The sequence below is a fragment of the Salarias fasciatus genome, chromosome 2, assembly GCF_902148845.1.
Source record: "Salarias fasciatus chromosome 2, fSalaFa1.1, whole genome shotgun sequence".
NCBI lineage: Eukaryota > Metazoa > Chordata > Actinopteri > Blenniiformes > Blenniidae > Salarias > Salarias fasciatus.
In genome coordinates this window covers 10,665,919-10,689,403 of record NC_043746.1, presented here as the reverse complement: position 1 = coordinate 10,689,403, position 23,485 = coordinate 10,665,919, and the positions used below count along the sequence as shown (strand labels likewise).

Below are 23,485 nucleotides of genomic sequence, written 5' to 3'. Positions count from 1 at the left end.
CTGCTGCTGATGATGGAAAATTTCTCTCCTCGCGCTCAATGCGCCGGTGCTGCCTTTTCCCTGATGCACTCCGCCTTCTGCACCAGTGTGTTCTTCCGCGCTGTGCCATCCGATATCGATTTTGTAAAAATGCATGGCATATGTGTCACTCCGTTGATGAACAAAACATGATGTTCACGTCTTGTGGTTTATACTCCTACCAACTTAGACGTTTATTACTGTTCTACACACGTTTCCTCGAAATGGCGAGCCTTGGAACTAGTTTCTCTCGGAAACAAGTTCCACCCCTTTCGCCATTTTATGTCTCAGAGCTGCTTTGTTGTGAAGGGAAACCAGCTTAATCCATTACTTTAAATCATTATACATGTTTGCGAATACTTAGATGCCGTGAGGGACTTAGATGATTGGCGATTAATGATTACCCGTAGATTTTGTGTGCATTGCGAGGTTTTTAATCAGCGCATTGCGACGTGCGGATAAAAATATAGATAAGGTTAGCTAGCGGTACTTAGCTACCAGACAACGTGTTTGTTGGCCCCAACAAAGACGACGAGTCGTCGACATTTTTCTCTCTGAATCTGTAACCTGAAAGGAGACACATTGACGACCACCGTGCAAGACACGAAGCCCGAGGAGATGGCGAGCTCAGTGGGAAATGTGGCGGACAGCACAGGTTGGTTGGTGTTTTAATTTCTCTGGTGTCACTCTCTCTGAAGCCTGAGTCCAAACCATTAGCACTTCGATTCAGTCGCTAATGAAATCACACATATTCTTTTTGAGGACATGATATGAACAAGGTGGCACTTCTGAAACAGGCCTGCGCCTCTCTTAATGATAACAGAGCTTAAAGTAACGTCAGGTACTTGTCTCTGTTAACCTGTGATGCTTAGCAAACAACAACGCAAAACATTTGTCGATTCGCGTCAGTTAAACAAATGCAGTGTCCCGATCTGTCGACCCTGTTGAAGTCTCGTGTATGTTCACGTGCGCGCGTCGTTTGCGTAATGCGTCTTGCTACCCTACGAGCAGATCAATATGGCGTTCGTTTACGAGCGTCTTCAGGAAAAGGTTTTTCCTGCAGCAGCAGTCACTTTCAGATACATTATGTAATCCTTTACACGCTGGAGATGACCTCTGTTAGTGGACAAATCGGTTTGGCATGTATCAAAACTCAGTTTCCCTCTAAATAGGATCAGTGGGAAAGCTGAAAGCTTGCGATCACCACAGATGGTCTGTTGGCGATTGTTAATGCGTGTATAGTACTTAGCATTATTGTACCTAGATCCTGTGTTGCCAGTCGTTTATAGTTTCAGATTCCATCAATCCATTATAGTAGCAACATGTAGTGATTGATTGGTTAATAAAGAACAACAACAACAAAAAAACCCTCACAATTAAAATTTCACAGTCTCAACACGTTAATTAACACCACTGTAAAATTCTCTTCCTACAAGCAACCACCATAAACACAACCAACTCTGGGAGGATCATCTCAAGACAGCAGGCTTGGTCATAGCTTTGTGAACTGGTGGCCATATTTAAAACTATAAACCGCAATTGCTAAAAGGTAAATGATAGTATGAAGCATGCAGCCTTAATCTAAAATCTGCAATTTGACCAAACTGTCTGGATTCCATACTGCAAAAATCATATAAGGGAAACAACGAGTTTGTCTACTGCACCCCTGAACAGAAAGACAAGAGGAAAGCAACATATTACTGTAACCTTTTCACTTTATCTGAGTTAACTCACCAAGCTGCACAACCATACTAGGAACTATGGTTTGCTAAAAAGTACCTTCAACAGTGAATAATAACCAGTCAGTCTGCTTCTGTCTACTTGGGTTTGCTAAGACGAAACTTGCCTCTCCCTCGGATACATTTCTGTGCTACAGATATGAAGCTGGCCTTTGTCACAGAGAGTTTAGGATTGTGTGGTTACACCTTTACCATGTCGTCCTGACAGTTGAACCAAGACTCTATGAAGCAACTTTTCCCCAAAAAACAGTTTTTTGCTTTCAAAGGAGATTTTGGAGAGCAGATGATGTTTTGTCAAACTCACAATGTGTGAACTATTCTAAGGTTTATATTTCAGCCATTGCCGTATTTCAGCGTGAATTGTAAATAAGCAGGTAGAGATTTGGGAATTTGCATCAGTGCTGTTGTTGAATTTTTGTGTGAATTAACAATGATGATTTAGTCAGTGAGTGTTTTTGAAACTTCTGGTTGTTAAAATTTGCATGCCAGGGCTTTTGACTCTGTCCTGTATCAATTACATAAAAAGAGAGTAATAAGCAATTGTAGTCAGTTATGTTCTTTGTATTCTCCAGAAATGCCTGGCCTGGCACAGGTTTAATTGATTCCTCTGTTTTATTGTAAATGCCCCTATAAAAGGTTATATTCATTAGGTAGCACATTGTGCAATATACTTGCGAATGACGTAGTAAGTTTCTGGTTTTGAGTAAATGAGTTGTTGAAAGTGTGGAAAAACTGATTTACTTGAAGGGTAGTCTAACCTGATTGGGAAGCAGGTTGCCATTATGATGTTTTTCTATTTAGTTTATTCACATTATATATTTCCAGCACTGCCTCGTGCTGGTAGTTATGTGTTTGAGTTTTAGTTTTCTGTTAAACATTTTTTTTGGGAAAAAAACTTAACTTATCTTGATTCTCAGTGTGAGGGTGAGAATTTTTGCCAAGCGCCATTATATCTCTAATGCTACAGTCCAGAATGAGCTCAGCTTAGCAACAAAACATGAAGTTGGTATTTTCCTGTAGGATATGTTTCAGCACACCGTATGCATTCTGTATTGGAATTATGTAGGAGGTGGCCCTGACTACTGTATGTACTGGCAATCTGAAACTGTGACTCCCTACCCCTGCTGTATTATTTAACCTTACATTTTCTTTTGAGTGCTCAAAACCAGCCTGAAAAGACATAAAAATCGTTTCTTTGCTGTCACAGTCTTGTGTATATCTACACAACTGAAGTTCTGTTGAGCAAAAAAAAAATATGAAAGCCACACAAGCTTAAAACCTAATATTTAAACTGTTTTTGTTTTAAACCTGTGTTTTTAGTTCTGGCTTGACAGATGAATGTCAGGCTTCTTGCTCATCTTTTAAAGGCTAAAATTCGAAGTTTCACTGCGGCTTTTGATTTTGTGCCACTCTATCAGCAACCAACTCGCTATTGCCCCTACCCCCACCCCTCCATTTCATGTTTTCCCCCTCTATTTTCTATTTTGCATTTTTTTTTCTCCTTGCATGGTAAAAATCTGTGTTTATGGCAATATAAGATCATATTCCAGTCCAAATTTTAGACATCAATGAAACATTATTCACCCTCAGTTAACCTGACAAATACAGAGGGACAATTTTTGTCACTGCCCTGTGACTACATGGACAGCCCATTGTAAACTTCTCTACTTTTATGTCCAATGACTTGACCGAATCTAATAGTAACTCAAATAACTACTCAGAAATGTAAAGTTTCATAATGTTTACCTTGTTTTCACCACTTCATTTCAGTCATCTGTTTATTTGTGATTTTGACCATTGTCCTATTTTCAGTTGTATTTTGTTGCAAATTTTGCAGTCATCTCTTTATTTTCAATTATCATTTGTCTGTTTTAATTTCTTCCATCACCTCTAACATGTTGTTTTCCCCCTCTTTGGGTTGTGTTGGTGCTCCAGAACCAACAAAACGTATGCTTTCCTTCCAAGGGTTGGCTGAGCTGGCGCACCGGGAATATCAGTCAGGGGATTTTGAGGCAGCCGAGCGCCACTGCATGCAGCTCTGGAGGCAGGAGCCTGATAACACAGGCGTCCTGTTGCTTCTGTCCTCCATCCACTTCCAGTGCCGAAGACTCGACAGGTAAGGTGTGGGGGGGTGGGCTCATGCAGACTGAGCATGTGGTGTGGAGGTAGCAGAGTGGGTCCTCTGGCTTTGGGTGCACACGGCCGATCTGGAAACTCGTCCGGAACGACTCGTCCTGTGCTTGATTTAACCTGCTGTAACACTCTTCTGGTGGTGGGATATCTGTGCAGGTGCTGTGGTGACAAGTTTTAAGTCTTGGGAATGATTTTTTTTTTTTTGTATGACTAATTTAAATAATATGTGGAATTATTCGTTAAATTAGGTTCGTATGCACTGGCTCCTGAAAGCATGTGCGTAAAAGCAAATTCAGTAAGTTCTAACAAGTAATGTGTTAAATAGTTTGTTTTCAGTCATTTGAATAATGGATTCAGTTTTTGTTTTGGTGATGTTTTTTATGTGATGTGATGCATTGTCTGACATACTGCTCGATTTGCTGCGTATGTATCCAGCTGAGGCTCTGCTCATGTACTGTGCTGTTGCCACAACACACAAAATCGTCAGCGCCAGTCCTTTTTCATGTCGATTTTAACCATTGCGTATCTTTTTTTGCCGCCCTTCAGGTCGGCTCATTTCAGTACCTTGGCCATCAAGCAGAACCCAATGCTGGCCGAGGCCTACTCCAACCTGGGGAACGTGTACAAGGAGCGTGGACAACTGCAGGAGGCCATCGAGCATTACCGCCACGCACTGAGGCTAAAGCCGGACTTCATCGATGGTTACATCAACCTGGCTGCAGCTCTCGTGGCCGCAGGTGACATGGAGGGAGCGGTGCAAGCTTATGTGTCAGCGTTACAGTATAATCCTGTAAGTCCTTAAATTAACAACACAATCTGATTTGAGTGAACTCTGACCTTCAGTTTATTGGAATTGTAGATGTTAATTTTTGTGGGGCTTCTGCTCTCTTCTCCAGGATCTTTACTGTGTCCGTAGTGATTTGGGCAATTTGCTTAAAGCCCTTGGGCGTTTGGAAGAGGCTAAGGTATGTACTTTGGGCCGGCATTTCTATATTTGCCTTGTTTATTGTTTTGTTGTTGTAGATTTTCTATACATTTTTTTTATAATTATTATTTTCCTTGTCCATATTTTTTTAGTCTCTCTGAGGCCATAGAAGTTCCTTTCCATCCTTTTGACATTTTTAAAAACATCAAGTCTCCTCCATTCAACCCTTTCGGCTATGCGAAGGACAGAAAATGGCACATTGCCTAATTCGCACTCTTGCATTGAGCATGTCCCATAGCAAACCTATTTGACCCGTTGGACTGCGATGAGTTAACACCACGAGGCAGTCAAGTTTTCTCTTTTTTCAAGATCGTAGTGAACCAAAAAAATTAACATTTGTATTACTTTTTGGAAAGTCACTTTTCGTTTTCAAGTACTTCAAACATGCTACAACTGTCCCTACCGTTTATCATCCTGTGTCCTTTGCTTCACACCGACCTTTTATCAGAGGTCAGCCCCTTGCCCTTTCAGGAAGAAAGGCTGAAGTTTTTGAATTTACACAGTGGATCAAACCTGCTTATGCCTTTTTTTATATAGTTGACTTTGGAGGGAAAATGCTGGCTCGGTCTTTGAAGAAAATATGAACTGATGAGAAGCTAGTTTATCTTTGCAGTGCAAAAGATAAGATGGTTTCTAACCTAACCACTATACTCCTGTGTTGTTCATCAAGTGCCCAACGACCAGCTTTCCATCCGTCTGCTGTCAGTGCAGTTGCTGCCAGTGTGGGTTTTCTCCCCAGGTGTTACATGTCAATTTGTCACTTTTAAAACTTGTGTCTATATTTGCAGGGGGGCTACCTGGGTTTGGTCTAATCTGGAGAAATGGAGTTGTCCCGCTGGTTACAGGCCATCTTATTTCGTGCTAGAGGGGGGTAAAGGAGTGGGGAGGAGCATCAGGGAGCCACCAGCTCCCCTGCTCTGTCGCTCCACCCCCCGCGCGCTCGCTGAGGATTGGTGGAGTATGCGCGCTGAGAGCTGTCTTCCTGACCGTTTTGCTTCAGTGCTCAGGCGCACTCACTCGCTTTCTGTGCACAGATACATTGTTTTCTTGTCAGTGTGGTTAAGAGTGAAGACTTTATCCAGCTGTTTATCTGCTCTGATAGCAGCTGTCTTTGCATAGCATCTTTAACTTTGGGGGGGGGGTAAAGCAGCTTGTTCACAATCGCCTTAAAGTGGTCAACGTCGCGTCAGGCAGACAGCTCACTATCTGTGCTCCACCGCCTGCGTCAGATGCTGGTTTAGAAAGACAGACACGCGCGCAGCAGCAGCGATGACCTCTTTATTTCAGAGCTGTGGAGGCTTCTAGATACAAATAATCAAACCACAGACTTTTCTCCCTACCCATTGGCCAGGACTCAAGAAAGCAGGCCAGGATAAAGAAATCAAAGTTTCAAAACTATTTCATGAAGATGCTAAAAGAAAAAAAGAAAAGCAATGATTAATATTTCTTGCCTTTTTCTTCAAACCTGTAATTTTATTCCCAAAGAGATGGGATCAGTTCATTTGGGCAAGATCAAGCCAGTAACTGCCCTCCTGTAGTTTTGTGTTAAAGTGAAATTGAAGAACAACCAGAGCCTGATTCTACGTCAGCGATAAATTGAACATGTCAAAGCCTTTCTTCCCTCCCAGTTACCCTTAAAGCATTCCTCTTGATTTGATTTTTTTGTTTTTTGTTTTAAATGAAACATTCATTGCATGACTGAAAACTTAGGAATAGTGTTACTGTTTTTCTGTTTGTTGTGATTTGGAAGAACGTGTTTTATTTCCATATTAAGAAAAGAATGTATTGTTTGAGAACTTTTACTAACGATCTTGTTTTCTGATTTTGTCTCTTTTGGTTTTTTCCACAACTGATATTGTTATTTAGAAAGTTTCAGGTGGGTGACACTATTCCTGCGTAGGTGCCTGGCGGAAAGGAACACTAGGGCAGCCTCAGTCCTCTCCTCTTCTTCCAGCCAGCTGCGACCGCCACTCTGACAAAGTCCAAAAATATGGTAACGGGTTTGTAACTGCCAACAAAAGAAAAACCACCTCACTTCATGCTTGAGCTCCTCTGTCTTGTGGCTTCCTTTGAAGAGCAAAAGAGTAAAATATTTTTACAACAATAACAAAGAAAAAAATTACTGTAAGCATTTATTAAGTATGCCACACTAATTACCCAACTTTGTATTAGACAAAAACAAACTTGGAATTGGAAGCAATAATCGTGAAAAACAAGTAAGACCCCTCTAACTCTTACATGTTGGTTATTTTTTCCTGTTTTGTTTTGTTTTTCCCTTCTTTATTTGGAGTTGCAGCGTTCTGATGATGCAGATAGTGCGCTGTGAGTCTGCAGTAGCGCAGGGGCTGCGCAGCGATACCTTCCAAGCAACCAAAACGGCGGAAAGCGCAAGCATGCGAACTCCCACCCCCTCTCATTCCCTCTGGCCAGTTGGTTGTGGACCTCTCCCCACTCACGACCAGCCTCGCTCCCAAGAGCCCCTCGAGTCTCAGACATAATTGACTTTGGGAAAACGCCCTTTTGCCATATATCATTCAGTATTAAGTGGCCATACATTATTGGCCCCCTGTTTGGCTTCTCGAGCCCCTCAGCCCCTTCCCCGCAATCTGAGAAACTCCGTGGGTGCCAAGCGTGTGCCAGTCTGGTGTTGCAGGCGATCTGCGAGGGGTTGTTGGTCTGCAGCTCTTTCACTTGGCCATGTCAGCGAGCGCCGCAGCGAAGTAATCACCTTTGCCAGGGGCAAGGTCACGCAAGCGGCATCAAGCGGTGCATTGTGGTGGTGGCAGCAGACCCACCCGGCGCGCTCGCGTTTGTTGCGCATGCTTTACAGGGACCATCCCCTGCACGAAGTGTCCACCATCCTAGGTTGTGAGATGTAATGCTAACATTCAACGCAGAATTCAAAGTTACTTTCTCACAGTTGTGTGTTTGTACCGGGGTCGATTGATCCGACTATGGGGTGAAGGAACCACTACGTTTGTAGAGTGTGGTCATAACTGTAGGATGACGGCTGGGCCTACGTGTGGGTGTTGGTTGGATCAGCGCAGCGTAGGAAAAAGCAATGCAGCTTTGCGCGGCAGACTTGAGCGCAGGCGAGCCCATGCTGCAGACTCACTTTTTGCCATCATGGAGAATAGACACTAATTTTGCTCTCTCTGCCCTTTTTGTTTTTTCTTACTTTTATTCTCAATCTTCTATTTGTTTTTATTTTACACCCCTCCCCCCCTCTACACACTATACCTCTCCCATTCTACCTCTTCTCCTCCTGTCCTGTGGTCGTTCACTGTAAACCCACTGAAGGCTTGCTACCTGAAAGCCATTGAGACTCAGCCCAACTTTGCAGTGGCTTGGAGCAACCTGGGCTGTGTGTTCAATGCCCAGGGAGAGATCTGGCTGGCCATACACCACTTCGAAAAGGTCAGTGGTGTTACTCTTGTAACCTTTTACAGTCTTTCTTCTCTGTTTGTGCATGTTCCCGTGTATGCCTGATTTAAGGCTGCTTTCACACCAGGACAGTCTGGGTCTCGGTTCACTCGGGATGGGAGGCGTCCGCGAATTCTCACACAATCAATCAATCAATCAATCAAATTTTATTTATATAGCACTTTACAACAACCCAGTCTGATCAAAGTGCTGAACATGAGTAAAAGACACGAGTAAAAAAACAAATGTATATAAAATATGTCAGTTCATTACATAAAGTAAAACACACCTTCATTTGGTTTGGTTTGCTTTCATGCTGCACTTTTGAGAGCGGACCAAACCGCCTGGACAACGTCGTGCAATTACAACAGCTGCTCGTTTGGAGGCGCTGTCGCTTGAAACGATCACTGACCGGAGAGGCAGTGAACTACCCAACATGCATTGCGTGTCATGTCCTCTCGTTACGTTTGCTTGCAAAAGAACCGAGACCCACGTTCTCAAGGGGACCGGCGTTTGCTTGTTTGATTCAGATCAGAGTTGAGGGAGCTTTCTGGTCCCGATCCGACAGTCCTGGTGTGAAAACGCCCTAATGAGCTATATTGTGTTTTCAGGCTGTGACTTTGGATCCGAATTTTCTGGATGCCTACATCAATTTAGGCAACGTTTTGAAGGAAGCTCGCATCTTTGACAGGTGCGTCTCCAGTTGACGTGGAGGATTAAGTGTCATTTCTTGTAATCGTTTTTGTGTGGGCCGTTGTCTTTAAATGCTCCACACCCTGTGAGAGATTTACAGTGAGGCAAGGATGTACTTAATGCCGGACACGCCCTGTTCTTGGAGCTGTGGGTTGTGTACGCAGTATTAATCATAACAAAGCTGCTCCAGATACAGAACTGTCGGTTGAAAGTGCAAATATGCTCAAAATAACACCTTTTCAACTGTGCAACACACCCAGATAGTTATGTGAAAATACACGTTCATGTCTTTGATGTCTAAAGGTCAAAAGACATGGCGGTTTCTTTATTAGCACAGCACCGACGTTGAAGATGTCTTGTGTTTCCAGAGCTGTGGCTGGATACCTGAGGGCTCTGAGCCTGAGTCCCAACCATGCCGTCGTCCATGGAAACCTGGCCTGTGTCTACTACGAGCAGGGCCTCATTGATCTGGCCATCGACACGTACCGTCGTGCGATTGAATTGCAGCCACACTTTCCTGATGCCTACTGCAACTTGGCAAACGCCCTCAAGGAGAAAGGAAATGTAATATGTATTTTTGTCTATGAAAATCTTGATTTATTTAAAAATTTTGGGGGATCTCTTTGAAGTCAGTACTAATTTACTGAGACATTTTTTCTTTTCGTATTTTCAGGTGTCGGAAGCTGAGGAATGCTACAACACTGCTTTGCGTTTGTGTCCAACTCACGCCGACTCGCTCAATAACTTGGCCAACATCAAGCGTGAGCAGGGTAACATTGAAGAGGCTGTTCAGCTCTACAGAAAAGCCCTAGAGGTGGGTTAGGAATCAAAGTCTTCTCTTCAGTATATTTATAACATTCTATTAATAACATTTTCTCGCTCGTGCAGGTGTTCCCCGAATTTGCGGCAGCTCACTCTAACCTGGCCAGTGTCCTGCAGCAGCAGGGGAAACTTCAGGAGGCCCTCATGCACTACAAGGAGGCCATTAGGTTTGTTGTTGTGTTTTCACTGAACCTGCGAATTCCGAAATGTTCATTTGGAATCCACTTAACATTGACTGATGCATGCTTTCTGTTTATACCCATGCATCAACACCAAACCTGAACCATGCAACATAATCCAACTTAAGACCTTCTGTATATCATAAACAATATTCAGCCCAGGTTTTGATTTTGGAAAGATAAACAGAGGACACATTACTAAGAGATGAAACACACAATTGTGTGGTTGTCTAATATGTATTCCGATGGTTGGTGTGGTTTTAGGATCAGCCCCACCTTTGCTGATGCCTACTCCAACATGGGCAATACACTGAAGGAAATGCAAGACGTACAAGGAGCTCTGCAGTGCTACACCCGTGCCATCCAGATCAACCCCGCCTTTGCTGACGCTCACAGCAATCTGGCCTCCATTCACAAGGTGGGTCTTTCGTAAAGGTCCCTTCACATCACTGGAGAGTGACCTTGCTTAGTTGAAAATAACCGTCGGGTACATGTGGCGTAGTGGCTGATACATTTTCCATTAATTGTACATTTTAATGTCTTTTCAGGATTCTGGAAACATCCCAGAGGCCATCGCATCTTATCGCACAGCCTTAAAGCTGAAGCCAGACTTCCCTGATGCTTACTGCAATCTGGCCCACTGCCTACAGGTTTTCAGTTTTATTTTTGTTCATGACAGCAGCACCATCAGTTGATGTTTTTTCCTCTCTCTCTTTTTTCCACCTGGTGAATTTGGAACATATTTTCTGACCACCTGCTCTTTTTTCCCCCCTCCAGATTGTTTGTGACTGGACAGATTATGACGAGCGGATGAAAAAGCTTGTGAGCATTGTAGCTGACCAGCTGGACAAGAACCGCCTGCCGTCAGTGCACCCACACCACAGCATGCTGTATCCGCTCTCTCACAACTTCCGCAAGGCCATTGCTGAACGCCACGGAAACCTTTGCCTGGACAAGGTACACGCAATGATCAAAGCAAGTAACCTTTAATTTATATCTTGGGGGGATGGAAGGTGGCTGGTGATGGCAGTGCCTGTCTGCGGGGATGTGGGGAAGGTAAGGGAGAAGCAAGATACGGGAATGAATTGAACATTGCAGAAGAGAGGTAGAATAGCTGGTGAGTGGGCCGCTTTGTGTTGGGTGAAGGTCTGGTGGAAGGCTCGATGGGATGTGGGATTATCTGGTGGTTATCAGGTAACCATATTGGTTCAAATATAAAACAGTCTTCTTTTAATTCTCGGTTTGGAAAAATGTTAAATTGTTAAAATGGTGTTATTTTCACCCCCGGACATAGTGATCCTACCAGATGGAAAAGAAGCCAGCTGCAGGTGCTGGACTTGTAAGGAGACGGACAACAGTTTAATTATGTGGGATTTTAATGTCTTTACTGGAGAAAATAGAATTAAAATCTTCGTAAAACTAAACTTTCTCCAAATGTGAGCCCTGTGAAAAGGAGGGATCGTCTCACAATCGGTTGTCGTTCTGTATTTGGACCAATATGTTTGTTAGTCAGTGAAGAATCACGCCGTCTTTTGTGGTTGTGGTCTTACACTACATTACTTGTTCCATAGATCAATGCCCTACACAAACCTGCTTATGAGCATCCCAAAGACCTGAAGGCGAGCAACGGACGCCTGCGGATCGGCTATGTCAGCTCAGACTTTGGCAACCACCCGACTTCACACCTGATGCAGTCAATTCCTGGAATGCACAACCCCGAGAAGTTTGAGGTGAGATGACAGAGCCAGACTTCACGCCGTAAACTGTTTTCTCATTACCATATTTTGTGTCAGTAGTAAATATTGGCTGGCGATTGACTGAAATCTTTGCTTTGACTCATTTTTGCGAAGGTGTTCTGCTACGCGCTCAGCCCTGACGACAGCACCAACTTCCGCGTCAAAGTGGTAGCAGAAGCTCATCATTTCACAGACCTCTCACAGGTAACTCAGTGGATGTAGATTTACTGGAGGTCTTACAAACGTGTACATTTGTAGGTGGTTGGATTTGTCAGCCGTTTATAGAAACGCTTGTTACCTCGGCCCTCTAGATCCCTTGCAATGGCAAGGCAGCTGATCGTATTCACCAAGATGGAGTACACATTCTGGTCAACATGAACGGATACACCAAGGGAGCACGGAATGAGCTGTTTGCACTGCGCCCCGCCCCGATTCAGGTGAGATCCACATCCGATTTACGGTCGACGACGTGTCGGAACAATGCATGACACTGAAATGACCCGTTTGTTTTACAGGCCATGTGGCTGGGTTACCCTGGAACCAGCGGCGCCCCCTTCATGGACTATATCATCACAGACAAGGAGACTTCGCCGATGGAAGTCGCTGAGCAGTACTCGGAGAAGCTCGCCTACATGCCCCATACTTTCTTTATTGGAGACCACGCCAACATGTTCCCCCACCTCAAGGTTTGCTTCCATCGGTTTTGCTAGCTGAGACTCTGGTATCATCAAACACATAAATGCTCAGGTACAGTGTTGTAACATTTTATTTTTAATTCACAGAAAAAGGCTGTGATTGACTTCAAGTCAAACGGACACATCTTTGACAACCGCATTGTCCTCAACGGTATCGACGTGAAGGCCTTCTTGGACAGCCTGCCAGATGTCAAAGTGATTAAGGTGAGTGATCGGATTCACAGCGGGGCATTAAAGCATTTGGCAGGAATTGTCGTTTATTGAAGCTGTTGTGTCATTCATTTTAATTTGGATGTGCTTCTCTGCCATCAGATGAAATGTGACAACAACCAGGAATCCACCGCGGACACCAACGGCGCTCTCTCTATGCCCGTAATACCCATGAACACAGCAGCTGAAGCGATCATCAACATGATCAATCAAGGCCAAATCCAGGTCACAATCAACGGCTTCACTGTCAGCAACGGGCTGGCCACCACACAGGTGACCCTCTACACTCCACTGTGGACTGCTTGTTTATGAAATAAGATCTTCTTGACATTTTTACAGAGGATCATGTTTCTGAGACTTCCAACACAAAATGTATGGCAAACGGTGACCATGGTTGTTTTTTTTTTTTTCCTCCACAAAAATAGATCAACAACAAAGCTGCCACAGGGGAGGAAGTGCCTCGCACAATTGTAGTGACGACTCGCTCACAGTATGGCCTCCCAGAGGACTCGATTGTCTATTGCAATTTCAACCAGCTCTACAAGATCGACCCTCCTACCCTTCAGATGTGGGCCAACGTAAGTCACACAGACCTCATTCAAACCATTGCTTGGAAAGCAATGTGTATAACAACAACAACAAAAACGACTTGAGATTTGGTTAAATATCTTAAACTTCCCCCATATTTGCAGATCCTGAAGCGTGTGCCCAACAGCGTGCTCTGGCTGCTCCGCTTCCCTGCCGTCGGCGAGCCCAACATCCAGCAGTATGCTCAGAACATGGGCCTGCCCGGCTCGCGCATCATCTTCTCCCCCGTGGCTCCCAAGGAGGAGCATGTGAGGCGGGGCCAGCTGGCCGACGTGTGCTTGGACACCCCTCTGTGCAACGGTCACACCACCGGCATGGACGTGCTCTGGGCTGGAACACCCATGGTCACCATGCCAGGTGAGACAATACCGAGAATTAAGAGATTAGTTCCTGAATGGGAATTTAGCAAATGTTAAAAAACTAAATGTCCTTCTAGAACTTCTTATGTCAAGATAAAAATGTTGTTTTGCAGGCGAGACTCTTGCATCCCGAGTGGCCGCCTCTCAACTCAACTGCCTGGGCTGCCCGGAGCTAATAGCCCAGAGTCGGCAGGACTATGAAGACATAGCAGTCAAACTGGGCTCCGACATGGAATAGTAAGTACCAGCCAAACTGCTGGCATGTTCTGTATTTCACGTCAGAGCTGTAATCATCTGACCTCTCCTGCAGCCTGAAGATGGTTCGAGCGCGCGTTTGGAAGCAACGGATCTGCAGCCCTCTTTTCAACACCAAACAGTACACAATTGACTTGGAGCGGCTCTACCTGCAGATGTGGGAGCACCACAGCAGCGGCAACAAGCCGGACCACATGGTCAAAAACCAGAGCGTAGAGACCAGCGAGAACGCCTGAACTGGAAGCACGAAATGTCTTCTCCCTCACGTCCCAGGCCCCGTTTAGGCACGATCAGCACCATAGATCGAATGGTCAGTGTCCCTCTTCAGCCCCCTCCCCTGGAATGACCATGTCCTCCCCCGCCTCATTCAGTGATAACAGGACTCTACTTGATCGGAGCCTGCACATGCTCACACCCGTCCTCCATCGCCTCTGTATTTGCATCACACACCTGCGTTTCCTGAGCCAGATAGAGCTTGAGACTTTCAGGTACCACATCTGAGACTCTTGTCCCCCCCGACACAAGTTATCGGTATTTGATGAGCATGAGAGGACTGTGAATGCCTGCTTATCCCTTCAGTGCTTGGATCTGTGGATTTTTCTTCTCTCTTGTCTGTGTGAACACAGGACTACTTGCAGCTTGTGGGGAGAACGCCCGGCTGTCATTACTTGTCTATCTATTTATAAATGGAATAAGAGTGTTGTGTGTTTCAAAATGACAACGTCGCGCCATAAAAATTGTAACTCGATTTAATTTTTTTCAGCTTTAACATGCATCGGAAAACTTCAGTCTACAGCTGCTCTTTAGTTTGTCTTGAGCTATCTCCATCCAGTAAAAACCAACAGTGGGTAGAAGTGCAGGTTTTGAAAAGCTAATGTAGACAAAAACATCTTCGACTCACTAAATGCCAAAACAATAATTTTGTCAAATCAGTTCATTGGTAGTTTGTTAGAAGTAAATTGAGGCTTGTAGAAAAGATTGGGGGAAGTTTCTGACAAAATAACTATTAAAACGCAGATGGGGAAAGGTCTAAATTAGGTAAGAGATATACATAAATTGATATTGTTCCTTTTTTTAAAAAAAAACAAAAAAAAAAACACACAAACCAGGAACGGGCTCGGTAAGTATTTTCTAAGCAGTTTTGTTTTTGTATTGTCCGTTAACTGTATGCTGTCAATGATGCCACGAGGTTCGATATATAACAATAATAAACGGATGGCAAAAGCATCGCTTGTTCTTATTTTGTGTACCGTCTCACTTTTTATTTCTTGTGATGCAAGCTTCTTTGTGTTGCATTCAAGTTCAACCAGGATTACAAACAGTTGATTTTTAACTTGTAATAGCAATGTTTTGTTTGTTTTTTTGCTTTCTGTTAATCAGTGAGCCAGTACCTAAACAGAGTGTCTTTGTTTTCAAAGAAGTCAGTTCAGATTAGATGTCAGCGTTGTTCATTTCTGGTCCTTAAATTGCACTCATAGAAGTGCTTTGAAATTATAAACTTGAGTTTATTGTGGAGTATTTCAGGGCAATCATGAATACTTGTGATTTATTTCCAAAATGTTGATGCAAAATCACAAGTTGTACATTGTCTTCTAGGTCATTCACATGGTGTTAGTCCTAAGCAAACGGTGTCATTAAAGGGAGAGAATAAAATGAACTGCTGTGAACTTGAAGCAGAAGTAGTTTCCTACATCGTTGCTGAAACAATCCTGGACATGTATCCACTAACTTAGGGTTAAATGGTTACAAAATGAAATGCAGAAGTTACTAAATATAGTCATTGCCCAAAAGAGCAAGAACCTAACAGCTATGTATATAAGATTTTGAAGGTGATTACAATATTATACTCCTTATTCATGATAAATCAATATATTCTGACTAAAATCAAATTTATTGTGAGCTTCAAAGACAGCCATTGGGATTCATAATCATTGCTTCTATGAATAAAATGACTGATTACAGGCTAAATAAGTATAAATTTGCAGGTTCGATTCCCACATCCTAGAAATGAACAGATCTGCGCTTACTCTGACGTCATGACTGCTTTCTTTGTTCAATAAAGTTCGATTGAATAATAAAAAAACAACCTCTCGTTGAGCTTCGCTCTGATTGGTTGGATTCCTCCGGTACGCTTTTTAAATGTATCTTTACTGCTTCATTCTTCCTGTGGCATTTTTTATGTAAAGGATAACTTTTTTTTCTGTAAAAGTACGTATCACCGACAGACTTGATGATATGTACAGTAAACACGTAACGCATGCTATTGGAAATGTTAACTGTTTGTTTTAGTTCCATTTAGCATTAGCATAACGGATATAACGTGACGGTAACGAATAGCTACTAGCTAACACTGGGAACAACAACAGAGGCGCTGTTGAATGAAGACGTATTTTTTGTGTTGTTGACTTCTTTCTTACTCCTCGGCTTTATTGGCTTTGTTGCCTTCGTGTTTCCAGCTCACAGACTGAAGCTATGAACGACGCTAGTAGCCTGTTAGAGAGGGTTAAGAAGATGAGCTGGAAGGGAGACGGAGGACGCGACGAGGCTGAACGCAAGGTCTGACAAATGTTTCTAAACCGCCGGTTTTCTGGGGGATCTTGGACAAGTAAATGTTGTATGTTGAAAGTTGCTAATAAACAATGCTGTTTCCCTTCTAGTTAATGAGATCAGCTGACAACAGTAAAGGTACTGGCAGAACTGGTCACCTGTTAACTAGTGAATCCAGCGACGATGATTTTGACCAGTGTGAGTGATCCCCGCACAGTCTCATGGAAATACTCACACACGGTACACCCATTTATTTACTCTTTTTATTTGTGAATTTCCCAGTTCTGTTGGAGAAAGCTACACCCCGAGCCAAGGCTGCATCACAGAAGTCTTGCAGAACTGCGAAGAAAGACAGGTTTTGAAAAACATCCATGTTTTATAGAAAAGCATCTTCTCTGTCTTGTCCTTGCTTTGTGTTGATGTTGACAGTTTTCCCATTTTGTTCTTTAAAGTCCAGCCACTGTGGTGAGCTCGGATGATGAGGACAACTTTGAGACATGTAAGTTTTGCTTTATATCTGCAGAGTGGAACTTTACAGGTTTGTGGAACTACAGTTTACTCCCGTTCTGTCTTCTTTCATTAAAGTTCTGCAGCGAATGAAAACTCCCGTGACCCAACCCAAGAAGATTTCAAGTGGGAGTGAAGACAGGTGAGTTTCTGGTGCACTATCTTTACAATTGTCATTGTGTTGTATTCAGTTGTTCCTGTTTTACCTGTGTGTATTTCACAGCCTCAAGAACTTTATTGTGGATGACAACTCATCAGATGATGATTTCATTGCACCAAAATCTTCTTTTAAAGGTAATCCTAATTTGTGTGATTATAGAATGTATGACTACCGTATTTGGTGATTTATCAATACTCGCCCGCTATTCATATTGATTTTGAAAAAAAACATTTTCTTAGTTTTCAGTCATTGCTTTGCAGCAATTTTCCATGAAAGTTGCTTGATATTCATTCATAAAATGTTTTTTTTAATGTGCATTACTTTAATTTTGTTTCAAAACAAAAATTATCTAATAAAGTTTTGCTTTTCTTATTGTCTGGACTGTGCATTCCCATAACTGTAATTTTCTCTGTTTTTCAGTTCCAATGAAAACACCCACAGCTGAGCCGCCCTTAAGAAGACCGCTTTTTCAGTTCAATTCTCCAGTTTTTATCAGTGACGACGAGGATGACGATGATGATAACATTGTGATCAGGAGCACATGGAGAACTCGCACCTCAAAGCCGAAGAAGAACTCCTCTGTGGGCGATAAGGAGAACGAGTCGCCGACAGCCCCCCTGCTTCCCGTCCAGTCTGCTTTTTTCCAGTTCCCCAGTAAAACTGAAACGGTAACGGCCTCTCCGAAGCGCACTCTGTCTGCTCCGACTGCGCTGTGCGACTCCGATTCATCTGAAGAGGAGTTCACGTCCTTACTGGACAGGCTTAAAAAGAAAAACGTAATTGCAAGCAGTCAGTGTACTCCTGTGCAGACCAAAGGTAATATGACTTTTATTGACTGTCTCAAGCCAACAGACTGGAGATTGAAGTTTATGTCTCTGCTGTTTCTTTAGGGAGCGGTAAGCACCCAGATGTGTCAGGATCTTCTGTGAAGGCAGGAACAAAGAGCTCCAAACCTTCAGTGGAAACACCCCAGCCTCTGAAAAAACCAGGAAAATCCTCCCTTTTGAGGCCTGTGGTCAGTCAGACCGAGCCCAGACAGCCTGCCACCAGCAGGTACGTCCCTTCAGCATGAAATGTGCTGACTATTGTATTTATTGCTCAGTTTTTTTTTATACAGATTTTTGCCTTCTTGTTTTCTGCACATTTGTTTCAAGGGTCGGGCTGTGTAAGAATACTGGCTCCTTCTTAGAGTCGCTCTCAAACCCCAGCTCCGTCTATGTGGTCAGCTTTAAGAGGAACAAAGAAGAGCTCACAGGCAAACTCTACAAGCTGTACAATACCACCGTCTTTGACAGCAAGGTGAGGAATGCATCCTTTCAAATATTCAGAAGGTTGTCAGGAGTAAAAGATGTTTGAGTAATCCTACCGATATAGTTCATACTGTGAACATTTTTTTGATCAAACATCCCCTCTTAGGCAGTTTTTTTCCGAAGAAATTAATTTGAAATTGCCCCATTATTCTTGCGATTGCACAGGTTTGTCCGTGGATTAAAGTGCATTTACCGCCTGGCCTTGAGAAACATTTTGACCTCGTTCAGTGTCTTTGTCTCCACGTTGCCTGATTTGTCTTCTTCTGCTGTGACGTGGCTTCCAGCTTCCTGTCGATATGTCCGTGACCTGGAACAAGAAGATGCGGAAAACAGCCGGCTACTGCGTTACGGGACAGGAGAGAGGTGGAGGGAAGCGCTACGCCCGCATCGAGCTGTCAGAGAAAGTCTGTGACTCTGCAGGTAGTAAACCAAACCGAGAAGGATGTTATAATGTTATATATAAATAAAGGAGAGTTTTAGTTCAAACGTTTAGTTTAGTTCAAAAATGTGCCATCATGACTTCTCACAGCGCATGGCTAAATTCTCCTGCTGTTGTCGCCTCCCAGACCGTCTCAGGGACACGCTCATACACGAGATGTGCCACGCCGCCACGTGGCTGATCAACAACGTGAGGGACGGACACGGCAGCTTCTGGAAGCTGTACGCCCGGAAAGCCACGCTGGTGCATCCCGAGCTGCCCATGGTCACCCGCTGCCACAGCTACGACATCAACTACAAGTATCAGTACCAGTGCACCCGCTGCCAGAATAAGTACGCCACATTTCACTTCTTTTTTTTTTTTTTTTTTATTCCCCCCCTCAGTTTCAACCGGTGCGTAATCTTTGCTCTGTGATTCCCCTCCACAGAATCGGCCGTCATTCCAAATCGCTGGACACCCAGAGGTTTGTGTGCGCGCTGTGCAAGGGCCAGCTGGTCCTCCTGACTCCCTCCAATCCGCGCGGCGCCACGCCTTTCGCCAAGTTTGTGAAGGAGAATTACGGGAATGTGCGTCAGGAGCTGGCGGGACAGAGCCACGCGGAAGTGATGCGCAAGCTCAGCGCGGACTTCGCCTCAAAGACGAAGCTGAGCGAAAGCTGACCTGCTAACAACCCGCTGGAAGCCAGAAATACCTCAGACGCTTCATACACACTGAGCCGCCATCTCTCAATCTGATGGGTTTAATTCTGTGTGTGACGTGAAAAAAATCAGTCTTATCAGCGTGTTTTTCTGCACTATGAGCCGTTTATGTCCAGATGAGTTGTTAAGTTTAATTAACGGGCATTTCAGTGTCAAGACGCACATCTGATTTTGATGTATTTTTATATGTCGGTCCACTGTGATATCGTCCTTTTTTTTATTCTATTTTTTTCAAATAAACTCGGTGATACTTCGCTGTCACAAATAATTATGTTTGACCTGTACCTCAGTCAAGAACCATCATTTTACATAATTTTGAGAAATGTTGATATTTTCTAGTTTATCAACAATGAAACTGAATTCTGGGAGTTTAGTTGAGTCATTCTATCTAGTTTTTTTTTTCATTTCACATGGGAATAACATGTTTAATTGGAGCTGTGGGGAAAACATTCAATCTTTTCCAATGTTTGTTTTAAAGGCAATCGTTCAACTGCTTATTGAATAAAAAAAAAATAAAAATCCGAGACGATGCTTCAATATATTTAATTTGTACATTAAACACTACTATGCAGTCAAATTACTTTACATCATACAAAACATCCAGGGATAGAGAAAGATCTGCTCAACAACGGGGATAAATATTCAAAGCTACAACAAAAAGCCTCAAGCATAGATGAGGGGTTCTCAGAGTGGGGCTGCAGAGCACAGCAGCAGCAGATGATTCGGGGGGGGGGGGGGGAAACACGTTCCTGCAGCATTACATATGTTTTTAACCACGATTTAATGAAGAGTGGGAGGTCAAATTATTTTGCTAAAGCAAATGCTTTCTGAATTAATTTATCATGAAACAAAAAAAAAAAAAAAAATAGAAATCAAGTTTTAGAGTACAATCATTCAAGATTGAACAGCAGAGGTGCCCAAGCTGTGGCCGGCGGGCCAACTGGGTCCTGCTGTCCAATTTAACTGTGGGTAATTCTAAATATGTGAAACTCTTTTTGAGACCAAAAATGACAGAACTGAAGGAATGATACATAGCAAGTGAAAACAGATACCTAACCTCTAGTGAGCGGTTAAAGTGCTCCTGCTCATCTTGCTCCACTTTGAGAACCCCTGAATTAGTAGATGGTAGGACCTGTGGCGAGGTCGGGCAGCTTCCCTGATTGTGGCGATTGCCCCTTTAAAGAGGTACAGGCACAAATCCACAGACGGCGCTCACTCCCCTGTCATCGGCGGGAAACCAGCTGCTCACATCAGACACTTCTCCAGAGAAAACGGGAGAAAAAAAAGCACTGAGGAAAAACCCAATCAATGTACAGATGGAGCTAACAAAGTGCAGACACTGAAGCGCTGGAATGTACTGGATTTGTCACAGAATCATTAGAGAAGCAGGCACTCGGAAATTCTCAACAACAAACATATATTATACCGAATATAACTATGAAGATATGCAGCATTCCATACAAGAAAATAGGTTTTCTGTTGCTTTTTTTTTGGTATGAATAAAGTTGACAAAGAGTTCAAATAAAAGAGAAAGAACTTGGCATTTCACCACTGCATCTTCCTCGACACCTGAAATGAGTGTTTTCTGTTTTGATTGATATATTGTATGTGAAAACGTATGGCACTGCACAATAAAGGTATTAATAAAGGTTCTCCTTTGATGAACTTTTGAGCAGCATCACATCTAAAACCCCCCACTGGCCGCCTCCACACTGCCGTGGCGGACATCCTTCAGTACAGACAGGTCTTCTTCATGATGCGCAGGAACTCCTGCTGGTTGACCTCGCCGTCTCCGTCCCTGTCCGCCTCGTCGATCATCTCCTGTAGAAATCACAAGAGGAAGATAATGAAAATTATCTTCTCTGATTGTATTCCTGAGTGAATTATTTGGCAAATAATTCAAAATTTTCGACTTGTGTTTGAATTTGGAAAGCATAACTGACTCTTCACTATACCAGATGTGGTTTATGTATCTGAATATTGTTTGATTAAATTATTACTTCTCACCTGCAGTTCTTCATCGGTCAGGTTCTCTCCCAGTTCTTTGGCGACCCTCTTTAGATTCCTGAATGAGATCTTCCCCGTCTCGTCATCATCGAACAGGCGGAAAGCCTTCAGGATCTCCTCTTTCGAGTCTTTCTCAGCCTAAAACCAGAGAAGACGGTTAGCGTTTTTATTTTTAGTATTGCTGTTTTTAAAATAAAAGTAAATAAATCGGGATTATCATTGTTACACTATATTTTATTATTTAGGTAGAGACAAACGCTAACATATATTATGGCAAAACGATGCTCATGATTACTATGATAGAGTGAAAAACAAACTCATAAATGGGAAAAGCTGCATTAGAAATGAAATACTGAGCAGAAAAAAAATTAAACAAACCTTTTTGCAGTCTTGAAAGACAACCTATACACTTTCTAGGACTAAAGAGATGTAAAACTGCATGCATACATGCTAAAATAGTTTATTATATGCATATATACAGTACCATTTTCTGAGTCATGATGGCGAGGAAGTCAGCGAAGGAGATCTTTCCTGTGCCGTCCTTATCCACTTCTCCAATCATCTTCTTGATCTCCTCTTTCTTGGGTTCAAAGCCCAGAGCCCTCATGGCCACCTGCTCAGCATCAGACAGGAGAGAGAGAGAGAGAGAGAGAGAGAGAGAGAAACACAGCAGGTGGAAACAGAACTGAGTGTGGTTCCAGGTATGAGGCCGCTCACCTTCAGCTCCTTCACATCAATATATCCAGATCCGTCAGTGTCGAACAGCTCGAAGGCCTCCCTGATCTCCTGCTTCTGCTCCTCAGTCAGCTCGGGCTTGGGGGTGGTCTTCTTCCGGGGAGGGGGCACTGGGCCCTGCAGAGACGGCCTCTTGGCACTGGTTGCCTGGTGGAAACACAACACACATCAGTATATGTTCAGAGGTTTGTGAGGGATCAATCAAAAATAATGAAATGTGTGGTCACATCATCAGCATTCTGAAATCCGACATGTAACAAACAGGTATGGATTTATTGGAGTCATTCGGTTATAAAACATCTGCACTCACCATTAGGAGTTGTTTGTGTTGCTGGAGAAAAGGGATTGCAGATTCAAAAGGTAACCACCGTTATCTTCTGCTTTATAAAGCTTCCTGATCATTTATCCAGGAGGAGAACACCAAACTGCCCCTCATGAACCGCCTGTTTAACGGAAAACTTAAATCAGCCTGTAAGTTCAGTGAAAACCACCTGCTTCTTGTAGAAACGTGAGCTGTGGCGCGGAGGAGAGAATAACGAAGCTAGCAGCATCCACGGCTGCCGCTGGAACACAGAGGAGGCGTTCGATTCATTCACCGGCTCCGCCCGCCGTGGAGTCCGCCGCTTTCGACCCGCTGAAGGCTTTTACTCAGGCACAGACGGTGGATAAATCAAGCGCACCAGTCGGGCAAAAAGATGATTGGTGCTCAAACTCACGAGGTTGATATGATGGAGTCAGAAATGAGGAGAAATAAAATCCAGAGACGTTTTTATAAAGGATATGAAAGCCCGGTTCATTTGTGTACAACAAACAGATGGAGGAGGTAGAGATGGTTCTTGCAGCATAAGAGCAAATTACCAGTATAACTGTGTAAATACTGCCCCAAAAAAACAGTCCCAGAGTCCAAAACAGAAGAAAAATACAGTGAGCGTTTTTATATTACCTACAAATTCACAGAAAAAAAAGATGAGGTTGCCATGCCATTAGGGAAACAATGTAAAACATCCCTCTGAAGACCAGAGTGGATAAATGTTATTAATGCAAAATGTTCCAAATGTACTTTGGAATTCCTGTTCTATTCTATTCTATTCTATTCTATTCTATTCTATTCTATTCTATTCTATTCTATTCTATTCTATTCTATACGTACTCTCCTCTATTGTGGTGGAGAGAAAAAGGTGTTTTTCCAGATGTGATTGGCACTATTGGAACAATGATAAATTTATAAACCCACCTGCGTGAAAGGC

At 43.3% G+C, this 23,485-nt stretch overlaps 3 protein-coding genes across 9 annotated transcripts; 2 read left to right on the top strand and 1 right to left on the bottom strand.

Annotated features, from left to right (window-relative positions):
* Positions 1 to 303: 303 nt before the first annotated feature.
* Positions 304 to 15,062, top strand: ogt.1 (O-linked N-acetylglucosamine (GlcNAc) transferase, tandem duplicate 1). Of its 7 annotated transcripts, none has more exons than XM_030101260.1 (22): positions 304 to 673; positions 3,723 to 3,873; positions 4,437 to 4,680; positions 4,787 to 4,855; positions 8,176 to 8,292; positions 8,910 to 8,989; positions 9,360 to 9,558; positions 9,665 to 9,805; positions 9,880 to 9,980; positions 10,257 to 10,410; positions 10,541 to 10,642; positions 10,770 to 10,967; positions 11,564 to 11,722; positions 11,843 to 11,932; positions 12,040 to 12,165; positions 12,244 to 12,414; positions 12,511 to 12,627; positions 12,736 to 12,906; positions 13,059 to 13,211; positions 13,326 to 13,578; positions 13,694 to 13,817; positions 13,891 to 15,062. In XM_030101260.1, the coding sequence occupies exons 1-22, from the start codon at positions 637 to 639 to the stop codon at positions 14,069 to 14,071; spliced, it is 3,138 nt and encodes a 1,045-aa protein (XP_029957120.1). In that variant the 5' UTR covers positions 304 to 636; the 3' UTR covers positions 14,072 to 15,062. The 7 variants fall into 7 exon arrangements, with proteins under 7 accessions (XP_029957120.1, XP_029957089.1, XP_029957129.1 ...); XM_030101229.1 differs by having other exon boundaries at positions 3,693 to 3,873; XM_030101269.1 differs by having other exon boundaries at positions 305 to 673; positions 9,360 to 9,555; positions 10,770 to 10,949.
* A 901-nt stretch (positions 15,063 to 15,963) lies between these two features.
* gcna (germ cell nuclear acidic peptidase) lies at positions 15,964 to 20,150 on the top strand. Its single transcript, XM_030109080.1, has 13 exons — positions 15,964 to 16,043; positions 16,292 to 16,391; positions 16,493 to 16,580; positions 16,665 to 16,737; positions 16,835 to 16,881; positions 16,968 to 17,031; positions 17,113 to 17,183; positions 17,470 to 17,865; positions 17,940 to 18,102; positions 18,204 to 18,348; positions 18,644 to 18,779; positions 18,926 to 19,130; positions 19,226 to 20,150. Exons 2-13 carry the CDS (start codon positions 16,308 to 16,310, stop codon positions 19,455 to 19,457), a joined length of 1,704 nt encoding a protein of 567 aa, XP_029964940.1. The 5' UTR covers positions 15,964 to 16,043; positions 16,292 to 16,307; the 3' UTR covers positions 19,458 to 20,150.
* An 858-nt stretch (positions 20,151 to 21,008) lies between these two features.
* On the bottom strand, positions 21,009 to 22,674 carry cetn2 (centrin, EF-hand protein, 2). Its single transcript, XM_030105332.1, has 5 exons — positions 22,549 to 22,674; positions 22,221 to 22,385; positions 21,988 to 22,116; positions 21,504 to 21,641; positions 21,009 to 21,317 (listed from the first exon to the last, which is right to left on the bottom strand). The coding sequence occupies exons 1-5, from the start codon at positions 22,549 to 22,551 to the stop codon at positions 21,228 to 21,230; spliced, it is 525 nt and encodes a 174-aa protein (XP_029961192.1). The 5' UTR covers positions 22,552 to 22,674; the 3' UTR covers positions 21,009 to 21,227.
* Positions 22,675 to 23,485: the final 811 nt, after the last annotated feature.

Coding starts and splice junctions, on each gene's coding strand:
- ogt.1 (XM_030101229.1), top strand. CDS start 637: ATGGCGAGCTCAGTGGGAAATGTGGCGGACAGCACAG. Junction 3,874..4,436: donor CAGTGCCGAAGACTCGACAG/GTAAGGTGTGGG, acceptor GCCGCCCTTCAG/GTCGGCTCATTTCAGTACCT. Junction 8,990..9,359: donor GAAGCTCGCATCTTTGACAG/GTGCGTCTCCAG, acceptor TTGTGTTTCCAG/AGCTGTGGCTGGATACCTGA.
- cetn2 (XM_030105332.1), bottom strand. Junction 22,117..22,220: donor TTGATGTGAAGGAGCTGAAG/GTGAGCGGCCTC, acceptor GATGCTGAGCAG/GTGGCCATGAGGGCTCTGGG. Junction 21,318..21,503: donor TGACCGATGAAGAACTGCAG/GTGAGAAGTAAT, acceptor TGATTTCTACAG/GAGATGATCGACGAGGCGGA.
- gcna (XM_030109080.1), top strand. CDS start 16,308: ATGAACGACGCTAGTAGCCTGTTAGAGAGGGTTAAGAAGATGAGCTGG. Junction 16,581..16,664: donor CGACGATGATTTTGACCAGT/GTGAGTGATCCC, acceptor TGAATTTCCCAG/TTCTGTTGGAGAAAGCTACA. Junction 19,131..19,225: donor TGCACCCGCTGCCAGAATAA/GTACGCCACATT, acceptor TCCCCTCCACAG/AATCGGCCGTCATTCCAAAT.